At 31.2% G+C, this 18,079-nt stretch overlaps 1 protein-coding gene across 1 annotated transcript; it reads right to left on the bottom strand.

Annotated features, from left to right (window-relative positions):
- Positions 1-1,796: 1,796 nt before the first annotated feature.
- LOC113387722 lies at positions 1,797-11,829 on the bottom strand (the record flags this gene model as incomplete). Its single annotated transcript, XM_026625094.1, has 6 exons — positions 1,797-2,754; positions 2,819-3,125; positions 4,792-4,877; positions 8,068-8,239; positions 8,370-8,904; positions 11,623-11,829. Coding segments are annotated over 6 exons (1,689 nt in total), but the record flags the coding sequence as incomplete, so codon positions are not given.
- Positions 11,830-18,079: the final 6,250 nt, after the last annotated feature.

The raw sequence follows: 18,079 nt of genomic DNA, 5'->3' as shown, positions 1-18,079 counted from the left end.
AAAAAAAGACTTTTCGAAAAAAAAAATATTTTGAAATATTTTGGAAATTCTGAACTTTTTTCGAATGCAATCGTACTGCTTTAACTGCATAGAGACGAAATATACAGGCGCGTAAGCGCCGCGCCGCCGTCTAACGGATAAACATTGGTACGAGACCCAAAGGAATGTAAACAAAATTTATACTTATTGTTAAAATCTCGGTCAAAAATGATCATTAGACATATGCACATCTAATTATCAGATATTTTATAGAGATTTTAACAATAAGTATAAATTTTGTTTACATTCCTATGGGTTCCGTACCAATGCTTATCCATTAGATGGCGGCGTGGCGCTTACGCGCTTCGATATTTTGTCTCTATGCAGTTTAAAGCAGTACGATTGCTTTGAAAAAAAGTTGAGAATTTTCAAAATATTTCAAAATACACTTTTCTTCAAAAAGTCTTTTTTTTCAAAAAAATGTAAATTTTTGTTAAAAATTTATAGTTTCTCAAAAATTTAATTTTTCAGAGTAATTTTTTTTCAAAAATGTTAATCTTACAAAAAAAAAATATAATTTTTGGTACGAGAAGTTCCAGCAATTTGTCTTAAGGCATGATGCCAGGCGCCCCACTAGTTTCATTTTCGATTTTAGGACGATCACTATAACTTACCTTATGGGAAGTTAATTATTAGCGTTTTTGTTGAACACTACATGACTATATATAGTAGAAATGATCTCATATATATGCAAGAATAAAATATAGAAATAATAATAAATAAGACAGTTTTCAAGCTGGATAATAGTTATAAATATTGTTCTCAAATAATTTACCAAGAGTATAAATAGCATTACATATATAAATTCTATTTTTGATATATTCCACAGAAATAAATAAAATTTCATCGTTATATTATTTATCTTTATTTATTTACAAGGGGGCAAGATTTTACATCCGCAAAAGTGTTATAAGTAACAAAAAATTAAATTAAAAATAACTATTTTTTACACTTACTTACTGTTCTTAAATATTTCAAGGCATCCATTGCAGAAATTTTTCACAATTTTCAGAAAAGTTGTTCAATTTTTTCATTTAAAACTACGGTAAACATGGAAATGTGCAGATCAATATCAAATAAAATTGGTTATTTTTGCGTTTTGCACGCCTGAAGCCAGCAATATAATAAGAAAATGGAGTAGGAAACTAGACCGAAATTATTTTTCAATTGCCTTTCACATCGCAGTACTCCTTTTTATTCGGAAATATTTTCAATTATACATTGGACATAAATGATTCTAGGTACCTTGTAGCAAAGCAATTACAACTCTGGTCAATCTCATATTAAGCAACAAAAATATTTGTTTTAACTTCAAAATCTAACCATTTAAACATTATTTATTATATTGCTTGCACATAGACTATCCGTAAAATTTATAATATATTACAAGTTTTCACGTAATTTAAAATGTAATACTTTAAATTAATTATAAATAAAATGCGACTTATGTGCTAGCACTAAAAACAATTAACGAGATTACAGGGACGGATAAATATTCTATCAATAAATATATCATAATATACATTTGAACTAACATTTAAATATAATTACTTTTATGTTTAAACAATCCCAGGAATGAATCCGCTGTCATTAAAAACAGAAATATATTCTTTGTTTTATGCAAAATTAACCACATTTTGATCAAATGGGCAAAGCAAAGTGACTGCAATGCAAATTTTTTATTTTATTGCTACACGAGCTTATTTGATCAGCCATATTTTGGTTACTAAATCTAACTAATTCTTCACATTTTTTCAGTTATACCACAATTTGTTAATTTTTATCTGAAAATCCAATTCAAACAAATACGGAATCAATTTTGCCACTGGCAGAGTTGCTCAATGCAATAATCTATATCGATTTAAGTGTGTAATATATTTTTATATTCATGATTTAGATTCATCATCAAACATTGCTTGATTTCACAAAATATCTCTTGATTTTCTCAACAATGTTCATAATAGTTGACACTATTTCCAATGCAACCAACCAAACATCAACACCACAACTTTTGCAAATACCACTAGGATCAACTTGTTCAGCTAGTAAATATCAATATAAAAGTTTAGAAACCAAGGCAACAGACTTCAATCAATTATAGAAGACTTGCAGTTGGGCGATAAACGCCATCATTCAATTAAACCGTCCTATGATAAACTGGTCTATTTTTTGAGTGGCAACAATTCTTCCACACCACTTCATATCCTGGTATCTAATTTCAACTAAACAAGCGTTGACAACTTATTTGGACTACTAACACTACTATTACTGGCAGCATCATCTGCTGTAATAGCATAAATATCAACACCAAATTTTCTGTTACCCGATTTTCACTAAACGAGCGTCGACAATTCATGTGGACTACTAATACTACTACTATTAACAGCATCCCCAGCTGCAGTAGGACTAATGCTACCACTTGTCTCTCTGGCATCTGATTTATCCCCTGCAGCAGTAGTAGATCTATGCGTCAAACTGCTAGGAACATTCTTAGGAGTTGGCGGAGTAGACGTGGCTGGTCTCAAATAGGAAGCTGATGGTAGATAGTGGGAAAAATTGAGATGGTGATTCGATAAAGGAACTGGAGTAACAGGCGTATGGTGTGGTGTAAGAGGCGTATGTTGGGAAGTGTTGGCTAAAGAATGCGATATCGATTGATTTAGAACTGCGTTGGTGTGATGACCGCCGCTGGTATGGTTTAAGAACATAGATCCACTGGAAAGAATAATTATATTTAGAATTTGCCTTCTTATTTCATGTTATTGAAGATTTTATGTACCTATTCATGTCCTTCTGTCCCCCAACAGCCACAGTCAAGCTCTGCACAGATCCTCTAACTGGAGGCGGTAAAGCACCCCTTGTCGAATGGTCTGTAATGCCGACATTCGTAGAGTTCAAATTAATATTTTCGAGGCACCTCCTTTGTTGTTGGGCTGCCCTCAAAACTCCCATGGTCTTCTCTCGTTGCCAAACGAATACATTGTGCACCATGGCGCCTCCACAAAAGACTATTCCGACGCCAATTAGAACGGATGTCACAATTGCTGGCGTCGAGTGGAATTGCGTGAAAGTATACAAGATTATACCTGGAAAATAATACAAGGATTATACATATACGGCAGAATCGCTCCATAAATATAATAGTAATGCAAAAAATAGCAGAATAGTAGTGAAAATTTAAAAAAAAATTCTTTTTTAGACATTTTTATCGTTTTATGTAAACTTAAGACAATACAAAATTTCGCATCTTTCATATACAAAGGCTTTTACTTATAATGAGTATGGTATTCACATATTTGTCACACATTTAAATGGTTTATATCAAATAGCAAACTGGTAGTGAATGGCATCATGTCTTGGCACTGTAATGAAATATTCGAGGAATATTGAATTCTTTCAAATAGATTATTATAAATACTGTAACTTTTAATATTCGTATTTTATAGACAAAATATGAGAGCTTATAAATTGAATGACGATGTTTTTCCATGTTTACAAAAAAACTAAATGAACAAACCTTAATCAAGCAGAGTTTTTTTAAAATTTCACACTAGTTGTGCCCCTTAAAGGACCTTATCTCATATTTCTAAGAATTTCATAAATTTATTCCAAATACATAAATAAGCTTTATAAATTTAGCTAAAATTAAAATTTGAATCCGAATAATTTTTTACATCTGAAAAAAATTTGAACATTAAAAAAAATTGAAATTTTGAAAAATAAAAATAAACATGTCTTTCCCAAACACTAATCGTTTCTTCACAAGCAAATGTTTTCTGGACCATTCGAATCAGATGCTTTGTTCTCTCAAAAACTGCAATTCTATACACGTTTAGCTCCTTATCCCGAAAACGTCTGGGCCTGTCTTTGCAAAAAAACTGATCATCACATCTTCTAATCAATTCGAATGAAATGTTTTTTGAATCATTTAAATCGATGCTCTGTTCTCTCAAAAACTTAATTTCCAATTTATGCACTCTTTGCTTTGTATTTCTGAAACGGCTGGACCGACTTTTCAAAAACTAATCAGCACTAATTCCTAAAAATAGGAATTTTTCTCGAAAACGTCGACAAACAGTCACACACACATGCACACATTCATTTTTTCTAAGATATGCCAAAATGCACAGAAATCCCTGAAACATAAAGATGTAAAAATTTTAATTCAGATTTTTGAACGATTACAATAGCTCATCCTACGAGAATGGTTAAAAAACAGTAAAGATAAAAATATAAATATTCTTATCGGCTAGTTTTACATAATCTTAATGCAATGATTATAAATCCTACTTTGCAAAAAACTTTACCTGTCTATACTGTCTAGTTTCCGTTTCCTAATAATATAAATTTTTGAGTTAATATTTTTCTTAATAATTTATTTCCGTACTCTCAAACACATAGCAATAAATCTTTGGTTCAAAAGTGAGCTTCCATTACCACTTTGCAATTTAGATAAAGTATGCGGATGACCGTCGTAAAAATAACTAAACCTTTTTTTATACCAAAGAATTTACCGGAATTACTGAACAGTAGCAAGTTGCTACAAAGCCTATTCATATAAAATATTTTTAAAAAATAATAATAATAATAACAAGTTTTTTAAAAATAAAGTCTTAGTTATAAAGCCTCATAGTTATTTAATAACCAAAAACGATCTACTCAAGACAGTAGTTATATCTATGAATAACAATCAAATATTTACGTTAAGAGAAATTTTATAATTTATGTTGCTTGTATTAAATTTGTGAGTACCTGTGAGGAATACAGGAATCGACACAAAGAAGCCCCCCACGGCACACACGCGACTGGCACTGCTCTTCTGAAGATATTTGTTACCCCTGAAATATAAAAAACAAATTAATATCTTGAGATTTTAGTGTATCATCAAAGAAGACATTGTTACTAAATGTTGCACTTCTCTTTAACTTAGTAATTTTCAAAGAAGTTTATGTTTTTGCCGGAAAATTCGATTTCCTTTTTCTTGTTGTTGAAGTAAAACTTCTTTAGGCGCGACTAGGGTGTAAATCCGTACAAATGCAACGGAAGTGCGTTACGGCAGATAAGATAAGATAAGAGTCGAGAGCCAATGATTCGTCATGCACTCTGGATGATATCATTTTTATACGGGTCGATTGTGATTAGTCATTACGTATGTGAATAGAGATCTGTCGTTGTATGCGTACTGGTGTCAACGTTGTATGCGTACCGATATCAACAAGGAAATCGGCATAGATAAATAAACATTTTAAAGTTACACCGTAGTACAAATCTCGATTTAATGAAAATGCCTGAATCAGAAGAATATTTTACTCTGTTCCTTAGAAATTATTTCTATATTATTCATACTTTCTATAAATCTTTGAAGTTATTAAAATGGAAAATATTTTTTAGACAAAACAGATATTACAGCTGTTCAAAGAATGAGATTATATTGCGAAAAAGTAAAAAAATACAAGCAGTCAATAAATGTATGTTAATTTTAATTACATAAAGTTCTTCAAACACAATTACATGATAAGTGAAGTTGCGAAAACAGAATTTGTTTAGGCGTTGTTTAACATAATCCACTATGTGAACGAATATTATAGAAGTTATTAATCAGCAATTACTTCATTTCTCTAAATGGAGGTACATTTCTAAATGCTAATTACAATGACAAACCGATCATGTCATATTTGAAGTATGACTTTAATTACATTATTGTTTTTAAATATTATACATATTTTTAATGCTATTATAAATATATAATTTATAATTTATCATTATATAAATGTGTAAAATGGTTGACACTAATAAATATGTGCATCACGAGTGTCACCATATTACTAATAAACATTATTCAAAATTTTTATAAGATGTATTTATTTTTACTTAAATGCCATCTTGTACTGTAGCAAATAAGTTTTACTTCAATCGCGTGTAAACCTTACGCGCACTCTTTTATGTATTTTCGAAAATGAATGCTCTTCCAAAATTCAACAGCCAGTTAATCGAACTGGCGAACAAATAGCAGAGAAGTTCAAAAATTTTGGCACACATTTTGGCCAAAATTTCTGAACCAATTTTAAAAATATCAATAGGAAACTATGCTGATTAATTCCTGGTAAAGATCAACCAAGCTGTTTCTTCAAAATTAAATGTTAAAAAGTTTATTTGGTGTTTTTAATTGGCTATGATCATGCATTTATCTATGATTATGATTTGGCGTTATTGCATTTGCCACCGTATCCTTAAAATATCTTCATAATTTTAACAACATGTTGTTGTATGTTATTGTGCATAAAATTGGATTTGCCTATATATTTGCAAATATATAAAATACCGCCAACATATGGTTTTGTTAGAAAATCAAATCCGTGACAAATCGTCAAAAGGATTAATCTATATATAAATGCATTTGTAAACTTGCTCAACACAAATCTTCTGTTAGTAATCGATATTTTAATGAACTGTCGATGTTGAAAGTGAAACAGTTCGATTTGTATACAATTTACAGCTTCATAACTTAAATCTTAAAGCTAATAATACACTGTGGTGGGCTAAGAAAATAATCATTGGACCGCCGCAGTCTATTTGCTAAAAATAAATCTATTTCAATTTGTTGCCCTAATTATGATATCTGAGAAAACTAGAGCTGGAGATGTGAGAAAAGTAGTACAAGTTTATTTTTATTGTGTTGATCGTAAATTGAAGATTTTATGTGGGAAGATTAGCACTTTAACAAACGTAAAAAATATAAGAATAGCGACAGTAATAATAATAATACTTTTACATGGTTTTTAATTCAAAACCAGATAGTTGTAAGTTGCACTTTGTCTTGGGGCAACTTGCATATACATACTTCTCATAAATAGTCGATTTGATTAATAGTAATTTAATTTGTATATGATCTTCCTGTCTACTTGTGCACCCGTTTAAGTGCCAACCTGCCTACCAGTCTACCTTCCTATTGGTCTATCATCCTATCAGTATTCTATTTGTATATGAATAATTTTTCAATCATTCAAATCGGTTGATCCCGAAATCGTCAAGGAAACATTGTATCTGTACATTTTTAACTTCCCGTAGGGTAAGTTATAGTAATCGGCCAAAAATCGACAATGAAGATTTTTCTTACTTCACGTTTCAGAGGATTCTGAACATTTTGGAATACCTCAGAAAAAATGAATGTGTGTGTGTATTTGTGGAGACAATTTTTCGTCAACGATTTCGGGCGTATGAATGAACCAACTGAAAAAATTCAAAAAGTAATCTATTCCTATTGGCTTTGGAGATATGGAGCAAAGTGCTACAAATGTCAGTTTTCAAGAGAACGGATCAACCGATTTCAATGATCCAAAAAACATTCGATTAGCAATGATGGGGGGAGTGGTGATTAGATTTTGGCAAAGGCAGGTCCATCAGTTGCGGAGATGCAGAGCTAAATGTGTAAAAATGGCAGTTTTTAAGAAAACTAAGCATCCGATTTGAATGATTTAAAAACAAATCAGCTTGTGTTGAAGAAAATATTGCTTTTGAGTAAAGATTTTTTTTTAATTTTATTTTTTTTTAATTTAAAAAAAAATTTTTTTTGAATATCAAAAAATAATTCGGATTTTAATTTTAATTCTAGCTAAATTTCTAAACATCACTAATAATACTTCAAATAATTATAATAATCTATTTGAAAACATTTAATATTCCTCGAATATTTCATTAGGGTACGGGAAGTTCCAGCAATTTGCCTTAAGGCACGATGCCATACACCACTAGTTTATGATGTATATCCTAAAGTTCTGAATTCTAAAATCAAAATATCCTAAAGTTCTGAAACGCAAAGATATCTAAAAATTTTCATTCTCGATTTTTTGCTTTTAGTATACCTTAAGGAAGAAAGATTAAATATGTACTAACAACGTACAGTTTTTATAATTTGTTATGCAAAATTTTTCAGAATGACTTCAAACCTTAGGAAAACTATTTTAACTATTCTTTTGATAACTATTTTGTAGTAATGTTTATAAAAGCATATTCAAATCTCATCCTTACCTAGTTCCGGCACTAGTATTCCGTACCAGTTTCACAGCAAATAGGAATTGTACAGCGCAAACCAGTAAACAGCACAAATTTAAAGACAAAGATAAGGCACATAAAGCCAATGTCACGTCGTAGACAACCACGTAATCCTCCGCTAAAATCGACGGAGGAGGCGTTACACTTGGTACAGAATTCAGCGGCGTTGACGAGGCAGCTGGCTGGAGAAGCAGATCTCTTCCTCCTAAAGAAAAGACACCAAAATAGTAACAAAAAAGAATGTAATACTTATACGATCATCATCATCTTCTCCTTACCTGGTGAGATCTTCAATAGAAATATCAAGGACAACAACGCCAGCAGCAAAGACACCAGGCACAGCAACCCCAAACTCGTCAAAGCTTCTTTCACACCATTCGTTCCACTCCCTGTCAAGTTCGTAGTACTCGTAATCGCCTTCGGTAGACAATTTAACTCTCTCTCACTATTTGTCAACAACAAGGATTGCTGCTGATGATGATTCTGATGTTGATGTTGACCCTGATTGCTGTTACCATGATGACTATCATGTATAGAAACAGGAAACCGGTTCCCAGGTAATGAAGTATGGGTTTGCGATTGGTGATAGGAGCTTCCTAAAGATGCAGGTTGTGGCTGGTGATTTTGGAGGAGGTGACTCGCTGATAACGAGTGCTGATGATAATTGCTGCTGTTGTGATTTTGCGTGTGGTAGAGAGAGTTGGAGCTGTTGATGTTGTTACTGGTTGGCTCACGATGTTGGCTCGTTGTTGTTGCTGGTGCATGGTGGTGGTGGAGTAGATGAGGGGTGTTTTGGTAATGGTGGTGAGATGGCTGGAATAGAAAGATATCACATGTTAATTAAATCTATAGGTTTAATATATAAATTCTTCTAAAATAAAAATTTGTAATTACCCGCATGATTTAAAATTAGAAATAGTTGCAACTCAGAAATAATGTCCAAAAATCTAGAAACTAGTATAAAGTGGTTCATAGAATGTTGACAAGCGGAAAGAAAAACTGAGTACTGGAAATTAACTAAAGACGTGCTGATTAGTTTTTGGCAACGGTAGATCCAACCATTTCCAAAATACGGGGACACAATTTTTCGAAAGACATTTTATTTTCGTTGATGAAATAAAAACTGATCAAATATTTGGAAAAGCAGTTCCAGCGGTTTCGGCGTTCCAATAAAAAAAGTCATTTAGGCGGACAAAAATAATCATTAGACACATGAGCATCAAATTTATAAAAGTTTCTATAATAAGTACGAATTCTGTTTACTTTACTAAGAGTTCCGTACTAATGCTCATCTGGTAAAGTGCGACGCGGCGCTTACGCGCTTAGATATTTTTCTCTCTAAAACAGGCATGCAACGCGACCGCTTTGAAAAAAAGTTCAGAATTTTCTAAATATAAAAAAAATAATATTTTTGAAAAAAAGGCAAAATTCCTTTTGTTCTCAAATTTTGAATTCTCAAAAATCGTTTTTTTTTGCAAAGTTTATATATATGTGTGTCCGTGTATTTGCATCAATTGTTTACATAAACTAGTTGGTATTGGTATTTTGCCTTGAGGCAAGTTACATGAATTTTCCGATATGTGTAAATAATTGACTTAATCAATAAAAACCATTAATTTATGAGTGATTAAAAGTATTCCGAGTGGATTTATAACACATAATTGAAAACGAACAAAGTCGTTAACTTGGAGTATTTTCTAAAAGCAAATTTTCAAAACTCAATAATTTTCATAATTGAACCGGTTTCCATAGGACTTTAATTGTTTAGTACGTTTATTAAGGCCAAGTACTCTATCGTTATACCAAGTAAAATGTCTAATTTTAATTTTAACAAACGTCAAAAAAACTACTCAAACTTCGATAAATTTCTAAAATTAAAGTACTTGTCGTAAGGCCGCAATATTTAGTAAATTCTATAAGACCATGATATATATCGCCAAAAAAAGTTCCATGAAAATCGGCTTAAATTTTTTTTTCAACAGTTAATTACAAGAAATCGGTTCGGTAGATTTTTACTTAAAACTAATCAGTATAATTCCCAACTAATATCATTCGAACAGTTTTTGATTTTATAAAATCGGTTCGGTAGTTTGAGGTTAAATGTGGACGAAAAGTTTAACACTTTATTTCAAATTACAAAGAAACGGCTCGGCAGATCGTCTCATAGTCCTCATTGAGATACATCAAATGTAAACGTACTCATAAGTTGTTCATAAAATAGGCTAATAGCGCAATTTAAAAAGCACAGTATGTAATAAATAATCTATTTGAAAGTATTCAAAACAATTATTGATTATTTTCATTCCTCGAATGTCTAATTACGGTACAAGAAGTTTCAGCAATTTGCCTTAAGGCACTATGTCATACACCACTAGTTTATTTCTTATACCAAAATGGCTTTTAAATTTCAAAAATCGGTTCAGGCGTTTTTGACAAAACGTCGATCAAAGGTCTAATTTTGACAAATGCCAAAGCAAACGATACTAATTTTTCCAAACTTTGAAGGATTTTCAAAATTAAACGGCTTGTCGTAGGGCCGTAATATTTTAGTATGATCTACAAGACTATGGTATCTACCGTCAAAAAAAAATCATAAAAATCGTCGAATTTTTTTTTTTAAAAAACTTTATTACAAGAAAACGGTCCGGCCGATCTTTACCAAAAACTAATCAGCACGATTCCCAACCAATATCTATCGAATGGTTTTTGAATTTTCAAAATCGATTCAGAATTGCGGGCTAAAACGTGGACGAAAAATGTTTCACTTTCCTGCAATTTACAAAGAAACAGCCCGGCCGATCGTACAAAACTCAGAAACGCTAGTCTTCATCGAGATACATCGATCGGCTTTTAAATTTTTGAAATCGGTCCATTCGTTTTGGAGAAAACGTCGATTTACGGCAAAAAATCTGTTCACACACACACACATACTTTTTCTAAATTTGGTCTCATTCGATTCAGAATGGTTTGAAACGTCAAGAAAATATAAAACTAGTGGCGCGCATGGCATCTAGCCTTAAGGCAAACTGCTGGAACTTTCCGTACCAAATATTATTATTTTTTCAAAAACGATTAACATTTTTGAAAAAATTTTACTTCGAAAAAATTAGATTTTTGAGAAACTAGGAATTTGACAAAAAATTACTTTTTTTATTTTGACATATTTTGGCAATTCTAAACTTTTTTTCAAAGCAATCGTACTGCTTAACAGCATAGAGACAAAATGTCAAAGCGCGTAAGCACTGCGTCGCCGTCTAACGAATAAACTTTGGTACGGAACCCATAGGAATGCAAAGAAAATTTATACTTATTGTTAAAATCTCTATAAAATATCTGATAATTTGATATGCATATGTCTAATGATCATTTTTGACCGCCAAAAATTTTCATTTTCGATTTTTTTGCGATTACTATAACCCTACGGGAAGTTAAAAATTAGCGAGTCGGATTTTTTGATGAAAACATAAACTTCTCCTTCGGGAAGTTAATAAATATATCCTGATTTTCTAAAAAGTCTCAAATTATCATTACCTCTCTCTGATGATGCGACGCCGACAACACCGACGACACACTCAGTCCTCTAGGCAAGTTTCCGTTCGCTAGCTTCGGCGTTTGCTGCAACTCCCTCGCGGCAGATCTCTCATTGTCCGCTGCATTTCTTTGGGAATTCGATTCGTTCCCAGTTCCTCTACTGGTGGTCGAGGAATTCACCAATCGTTCGACTGTTCCGTTGGCTGATAAAGAACTTCCGCTTCCTGTGACTGCTGCGGACGAGGAAACAGGTACTGCGGGCGCCGTACTTGACGCGGACGCGGAAGCAGATGCCGCGCTGATTGCGGCAGCAGATATCGCCAGCGGTCGCAGGGGCCGCTGCGATACGGTGGCGGTCGGCGTTGACGCTGTCGCGCCTAGAAAATTAACAGAAAATATAATAATTGTAATAAATAATGTGACTGTTAATGTCCGCCGGTACTAAATAAACCGATATATTAGTCTAGTTGATTGAAATTGAAGATAGTGATGCGTAGCATCGTGCCTTAAAGCAAATTGCTGGAGCTTTCGATATCTGAATAAAATATTCGAGAAATTTCAAATGTTTTCAAATAGATTATTACAAATACTATAACTTTCATTATTCGAATTCAATAGATAAAATATTAAGAGCCTTTAAGGTACGACGATGTTTATATATGTATACATAAAAAGTAAGTAATCAAAACTTGATCAAGCGGAGTTAGAATGAATGGATAACTAGTGGGGCCCATGGCATCGTGCCTTAAGGTAAATTGCTGGAACTTTCCGTACCAAAAATTATTGTTTTTTTTAAAAGATTAACATTTAAAAAAAAATTTGCTTTGAACAAAATTAAATTTTTAAGGAACTATATATTTTTGACAAAAATTTACTTTTTTGAAATAAAACACGTTGAAAAAATATTTTCTTTGTTTTGAAATTTTGGAAAATCTGAACTTCTAAGCTATTGTACTGCTCTAACTGCATAGAGACGAAATATCAAAGCGCGTAAGCGCCGCGTCGCCGCCAACGGATAAACATTGGTACGGAACCCATAGGAATGTAAACCAAAGTCATACTTATTAAAAAATCTAATGTCATTTTTGATAGCTAAGTGGTTTTTTTTTACTTTTTCCACTCATTCTCCGAAACCGCTAGACCTGCCGTCTTGGAAATTGTATCATCTTGTCAATACAAGTAAAATGTTTTTTTGAATTATTAAAATCGGACGCTCCGTTCTCTTAAAAACTGATTTACCGTTTTTGGCATTTTTTGCCCCGTATCTTCGAAACGGCTAGACCTGCTTATGCCAAAAACTAATCAACACGTCTCCTTATCAACACCAATCTAATGTTTTTTGAATTATTCAAATCGGTTAATCCGTGTTCCCGAAATCGTCGACGAAAATTTGTATCCACACACACACACACACACACACACATACATCCATTTTTTCTAATAACAAGGTATGCCAAAATGTTCAGAAACCTCTGAAACATTAAGATATATAAAAATTTTCATTTTCGATTGTTTTGCGATTACTATAAGTTAATTAAGGCCCTGGTCATATTTCTGAGAATTATATGGTCATATTTCTGAGAAAACGTAAAATTATTTATTTGAAGTGTGTAAAGAAGCTTTACCATATCATTGAAACTAAAATTAAAATGCGAATCAATTTCGATATTTAAAAAAAAATTGAAATATTATTTTGAAAGTTTAAGATAAAAAAAATTGTTTTCCCCAAAAACTGACCGTTTCTTCACCCTGTCTACACAAAAACAAAGTTTTTTGAATCATTCGATTCGGCCATTTTTTGCACTTTAAGCTTCGTATCTCCGCAACAGCTCGACATGTTTTTGCCAAAAACTAATCACCACGTCTCCTGATCATTACAAATTGAATGTTCTTTGAATGATTCAAATCGGATGCTCCTTTCATTCAAAAACTTAATTACTATTTCCTTCATATTTCACTCGGTATCTCCGAAACGTAAGTTCTTATCAAGTTACATCAAATGGCTTTTAATTTTTTTAAATAGGTTCAGCCGTTTTTGAGAAGACGTCGACAAAAGGTTAAAATTCAACTCGAACACAGAACATATTTTTACCGATTCTGTTTTCAAACGATTCAGAATGAAACATCTAGAAAACATAAATCTAAGAAGTCGAAAGCAAGTCATAAACTTCTTTGGAAAGTTAATAAAAAAAATCTTAAAAAGTCGATAACACCATAGGGCTCCAAAGGAACTTCTACGCACCTAGTCCTGGGTAATTTAATTTTAATCACCAAATATTTTTAAACAAACGAATTTTAGAATAGGTATTAAATCACATTATGCAAAAAATATTGTTAACTTCTCGTAGGGCAAGTTATAGTAATCGCAAAAAAATCGAAAATGAAATTTTTGATATATCTTTACGTTTCAAAGGTTTCTGAATATTTTGGCATGCCTTAGAAAAAAATGGATGTATGTGTGTGTGTGTGTGTATGTGTGTGTGTGGGTGTGTGCGTGTGCGGATACAAATTTTCGTCGACGATTTCGGGAACACCGATCAATCGATTTGAGTAATTCAAAAAACCTTCGATTCGTATTGATAAGGAGACGTGCTGATTAGTTTTTGGCGCAAGGGGCAAAAAGTGCCACAAACGGTAACTGAGTTTTTAAGAGAACGGAGCGTCCGATTTTAATAATTTAAAAAACATTTACTTGTATTAACATTTTCATGAAGGTAGGTATAGCGGTTTCGGAGATCTAGTAAAAAAAAGTAAAAAAAATCCATTTGGCGGTCAAAAATGATCATTAGACATATGCACATCAAATTATCAGATATTTTATAGAGATTCTAACAATAAGTATAAATTTTGTTTATATTCGCAACGCGGCGCTTACGCGCTTTGACATTTCGTCTCTATGCAGTTAAAGCAGTACGATTGCTTTGAAAAAAAATCCAAAATATGTCAAAATAAGAAAAACATTTTTTTTCGAAAGAAAAGTAATTTTTTGTCAAATTTATAGTTTCTCAGAAATTTAATTTTTTCGAAGTAAATTTTTTTCAAAAATGTTAATCGTTTTTAAAAAAATGATAATTTTTGATACGGAAAGTTCCAGCAATTTGCCTTAAGGCACGATGCCATGCGCCCCACTAGTTTATTTTATTTAACAGCAATCAGAATTTATCGAGTCCTATGATGGTTATAGATAGCAACCGAAAATTTTATTCTTTCTCTATATGTTACTACAATTTCTCTAATACTGATGATTTTTATTGATGTCGGGTGAGGGCTATTTTCACTTGGATACATATTCCTATCTATATTTTCAATAAAACGCGATTTCACCACTGCTTGATATTAGGTTGTCCGAGGCTGATATCGAACTTAGAACCTCTAAATGGATTCCATAGATCTAACAACAATGTCTAATAAAATAATAATAATAAATATTAAATATTTTCTCACCTGCAAGAGTAGGTGCAGTGTGCTTCAACATATCACCTGCCCCGCCGCTTCATGTCGAATTTTTGTTTGTTCGCTTCTTTATATAAAACTCAAATTTCTATTTTTCCGTTTTGCGATATTATAATAAATATTCATCATTCCAGAAATGTATTAGCACAATTTAAAAATGACACTAATAGTCTTCTCCATATTTATATTTATAGAGTTTATATTTTCTAGCTATTATTAGCTATGGCGCCGGTTTTATAGTATTTTGTGTAATAAATCCATTTATTTCGTGGCAGTCCAGTAAGGAATTGTGAAACCAGCGGGCATCTGGAAAGAACGAAATATAAACAATTATTGTTATTGTAAAATTAATGTAAACTATAAACTAGATTACGATACGGAGTAAAGATATAAAATACTCTCACATGTAACATTGATTTTCACACAACTATTGAGATTGTTTTCATATGAATTACAATATATTATTTTTATACGGAAAATAGATATAAACTTTTATAGAGATCAGAACTACATGTTCTATGAGAGGGCAACCCAGCGGTCAACCACTCTTCATTTATATAGCATTTTTTATTCATTTTAATATTCCTATCACCTTTTAATGCTTTCCGATTGGAAAAAATCTAATATCCTAATTTTGTTTTCTTGACCTATTTCAAAAATTCAGAACTATTCGATGTTACTCGATAAGGACTAGCGTTTATCAGTTTTGTGCGACGATTGGCCGAGCAGTTTCTTTGTAATTAGCAGAAAAGTTTTAGCCTACAATTTTGCACCAATTTTAAAAATTTAAAGACTAACCGCGTTGATTAAATTTTTGGTAAAGATCGGTCGAGCCGTTTCTTTGTAATTAATTGTTCTTTGTTTGACAATAAATTTGGTAGTCTGAAATAACATACTAAAATAGTATAGGCCTACAATAAGCGGTTGAATTATTAAAAATCATCAAAGTTTAAAATTTCGCCCCGCGTTTAAGCGATTCTAACTAGAATCTATGCCGAAACATATGCACGTTCTGTGATGTTTTGTTGGTAGCTACTGATTGCAGTTTACGTTTACAGTTATATAAAATACATTTTTGGAAACCGAAATACATAAAATGAAATGTGTTAAACAAATTAATTTGTATAATTACAGATATTATAAGTATGTTTGAAAGATATCAAAAATGTGATTATTTTTCAGTGAAAGCAAAAATTTTATTTTTTACACAAAAGTTGAATATGTAATCTAAATAGCTTCTATCTCAATTCTTATTGAGTTATTTCTAAATTTATCTTAAAGCAAAATGCCGCTTACAACTAGTTTATAATATATTTATTATATTTTTGACTTCTCGTAGGGTGGTTATAGTAACGGGCAGGTTACTAGCAGGTCCAGCCATTTCGAAGATACAGAGCTAAATGTGCAAATAATGGCAGTTTTTGAGAGAACTAAGCGTCCGATTTGAATGATTCAAAGAACTTTCTGCTTGTTTCAACAGAATAATTGCTTTTGTAAAAAAATTGTTTCAAATTTTTTTTTTCAATTTTTTTTTTTATTTTTTTCAAGACTTTTTTTTGTATATCGAAAATAGTTCAGATTTTAATTTTAATTCTGTTCTAATATACTTTAAACAAATAATTTTAACTTCGCAATTCAGTTTATATAATTCTTATAATGTATAATGTTACAATATTTATAATAATCTATTTGAAAACATTCAATATTCCTCGAATATTTCGTTATGGTACGGGAAGTTCCAGTAATTTGCCTTATTCAATCAATATTATACAACAATCAGACTTATTGACTCTATAAGTTATAGAACTAAATTACACATAAAAAATAATAATAACAATCAATAAAGAAAAAGAAAAATAATAATAATAAATAAACAAAAATAAAAATGAATTACAAATAAAGAAAAATAAATAAATAAAAAATTTAAAACAAAAACAAATTCTAGTAATTGCTCCAATAAGCAATTGACTAAGTAAAACATTTATTATAATTAAAACTAGTATGAGTATGACGTTGTGCCAAATTACTAATACTCTACTCATAAAATAATTCTATTATGAATATTCGATATAAATATTTGTCTGTGTTCGTATAGAGATATGAATCGTGAACAGAAGTCAGTAATCTCTGTTTTATTCCTAGGTAATGCCGGTCGGATAAGAATCTAATCCGAAACTTTCTCTTTGCTCGTAGTACAAACTAAACTTTATTATTCATTGATAGCGTACCCGGTGCACTTCGTCTAGTACAGGGGTTGGCAACATTTTAAACGGATTTATATTCAAATTTAATTATTGCTTTACTCTCCATTATTTATTATTTCAAGTTTTTTCTAATTGATTCAATTTCAAGTTTTATAGATGCATTTTATATTATATTTCTCTTCTGTTTTTTTTGTCGAAAATATATATTTGTAGTTTTTCAAGACCAAATAAAAGCAATTGATTCATAACATGATTCATAGGATTGAAAACATAATTTACCCACTTTAGAGCCTCAAATTATTATTAAATTTAACATTAAAACTTTATTTATCAAACTTTATTAAACTAAATTTAACATTGAAGTTTAACATAACATTAAAAATATAATTTAACATTAAATTAGTAATAATTTTTTATTCTGAGCGCTAAGGGTGCTTAAGTCATACCCCCTAAGGAAATGATGCTATGATATTTTAGTGGAATTAAATTAAAAGCAAACCTTTGGCGTTAGTTGCTACTTTATTTATGTAGTTGACTTCTGATTAACAGTTACTGAAATTTAATTTTTTACTAAAATAGGTATAGGTATTTCTTAAAACACGTTATAATTAACTTAACTAATTTAAATTTTATTGTTAACGTGTACACTTTTTTGTTATCTAATATATGTATATTAATTATACAATCACTATTTTAAGGTCGCATTCATTTAATTCAAAATGTTATTGTAGCACATTTCAAATAATTTGTCTCATGAACAAGGGTTATGAACATTGTTTATTGATACTAAATGAGGAAGC

Source organism: Ctenocephalides felis, unplaced genomic scaffold (assembly GCF_003426905.1).
Source record: "Ctenocephalides felis isolate EL2017-DRISC unplaced genomic scaffold, ASM342690v1 CF-g0.4_SCAFFOLD_00845, whole genome shotgun sequence".
NCBI lineage: Eukaryota > Metazoa > Arthropoda > Insecta > Siphonaptera > Pulicidae > Ctenocephalides > Ctenocephalides felis.
Note: the sequence above shows the minus strand (reverse complement) of the source record. Positions and strands in the feature narration are given on the sequence as shown.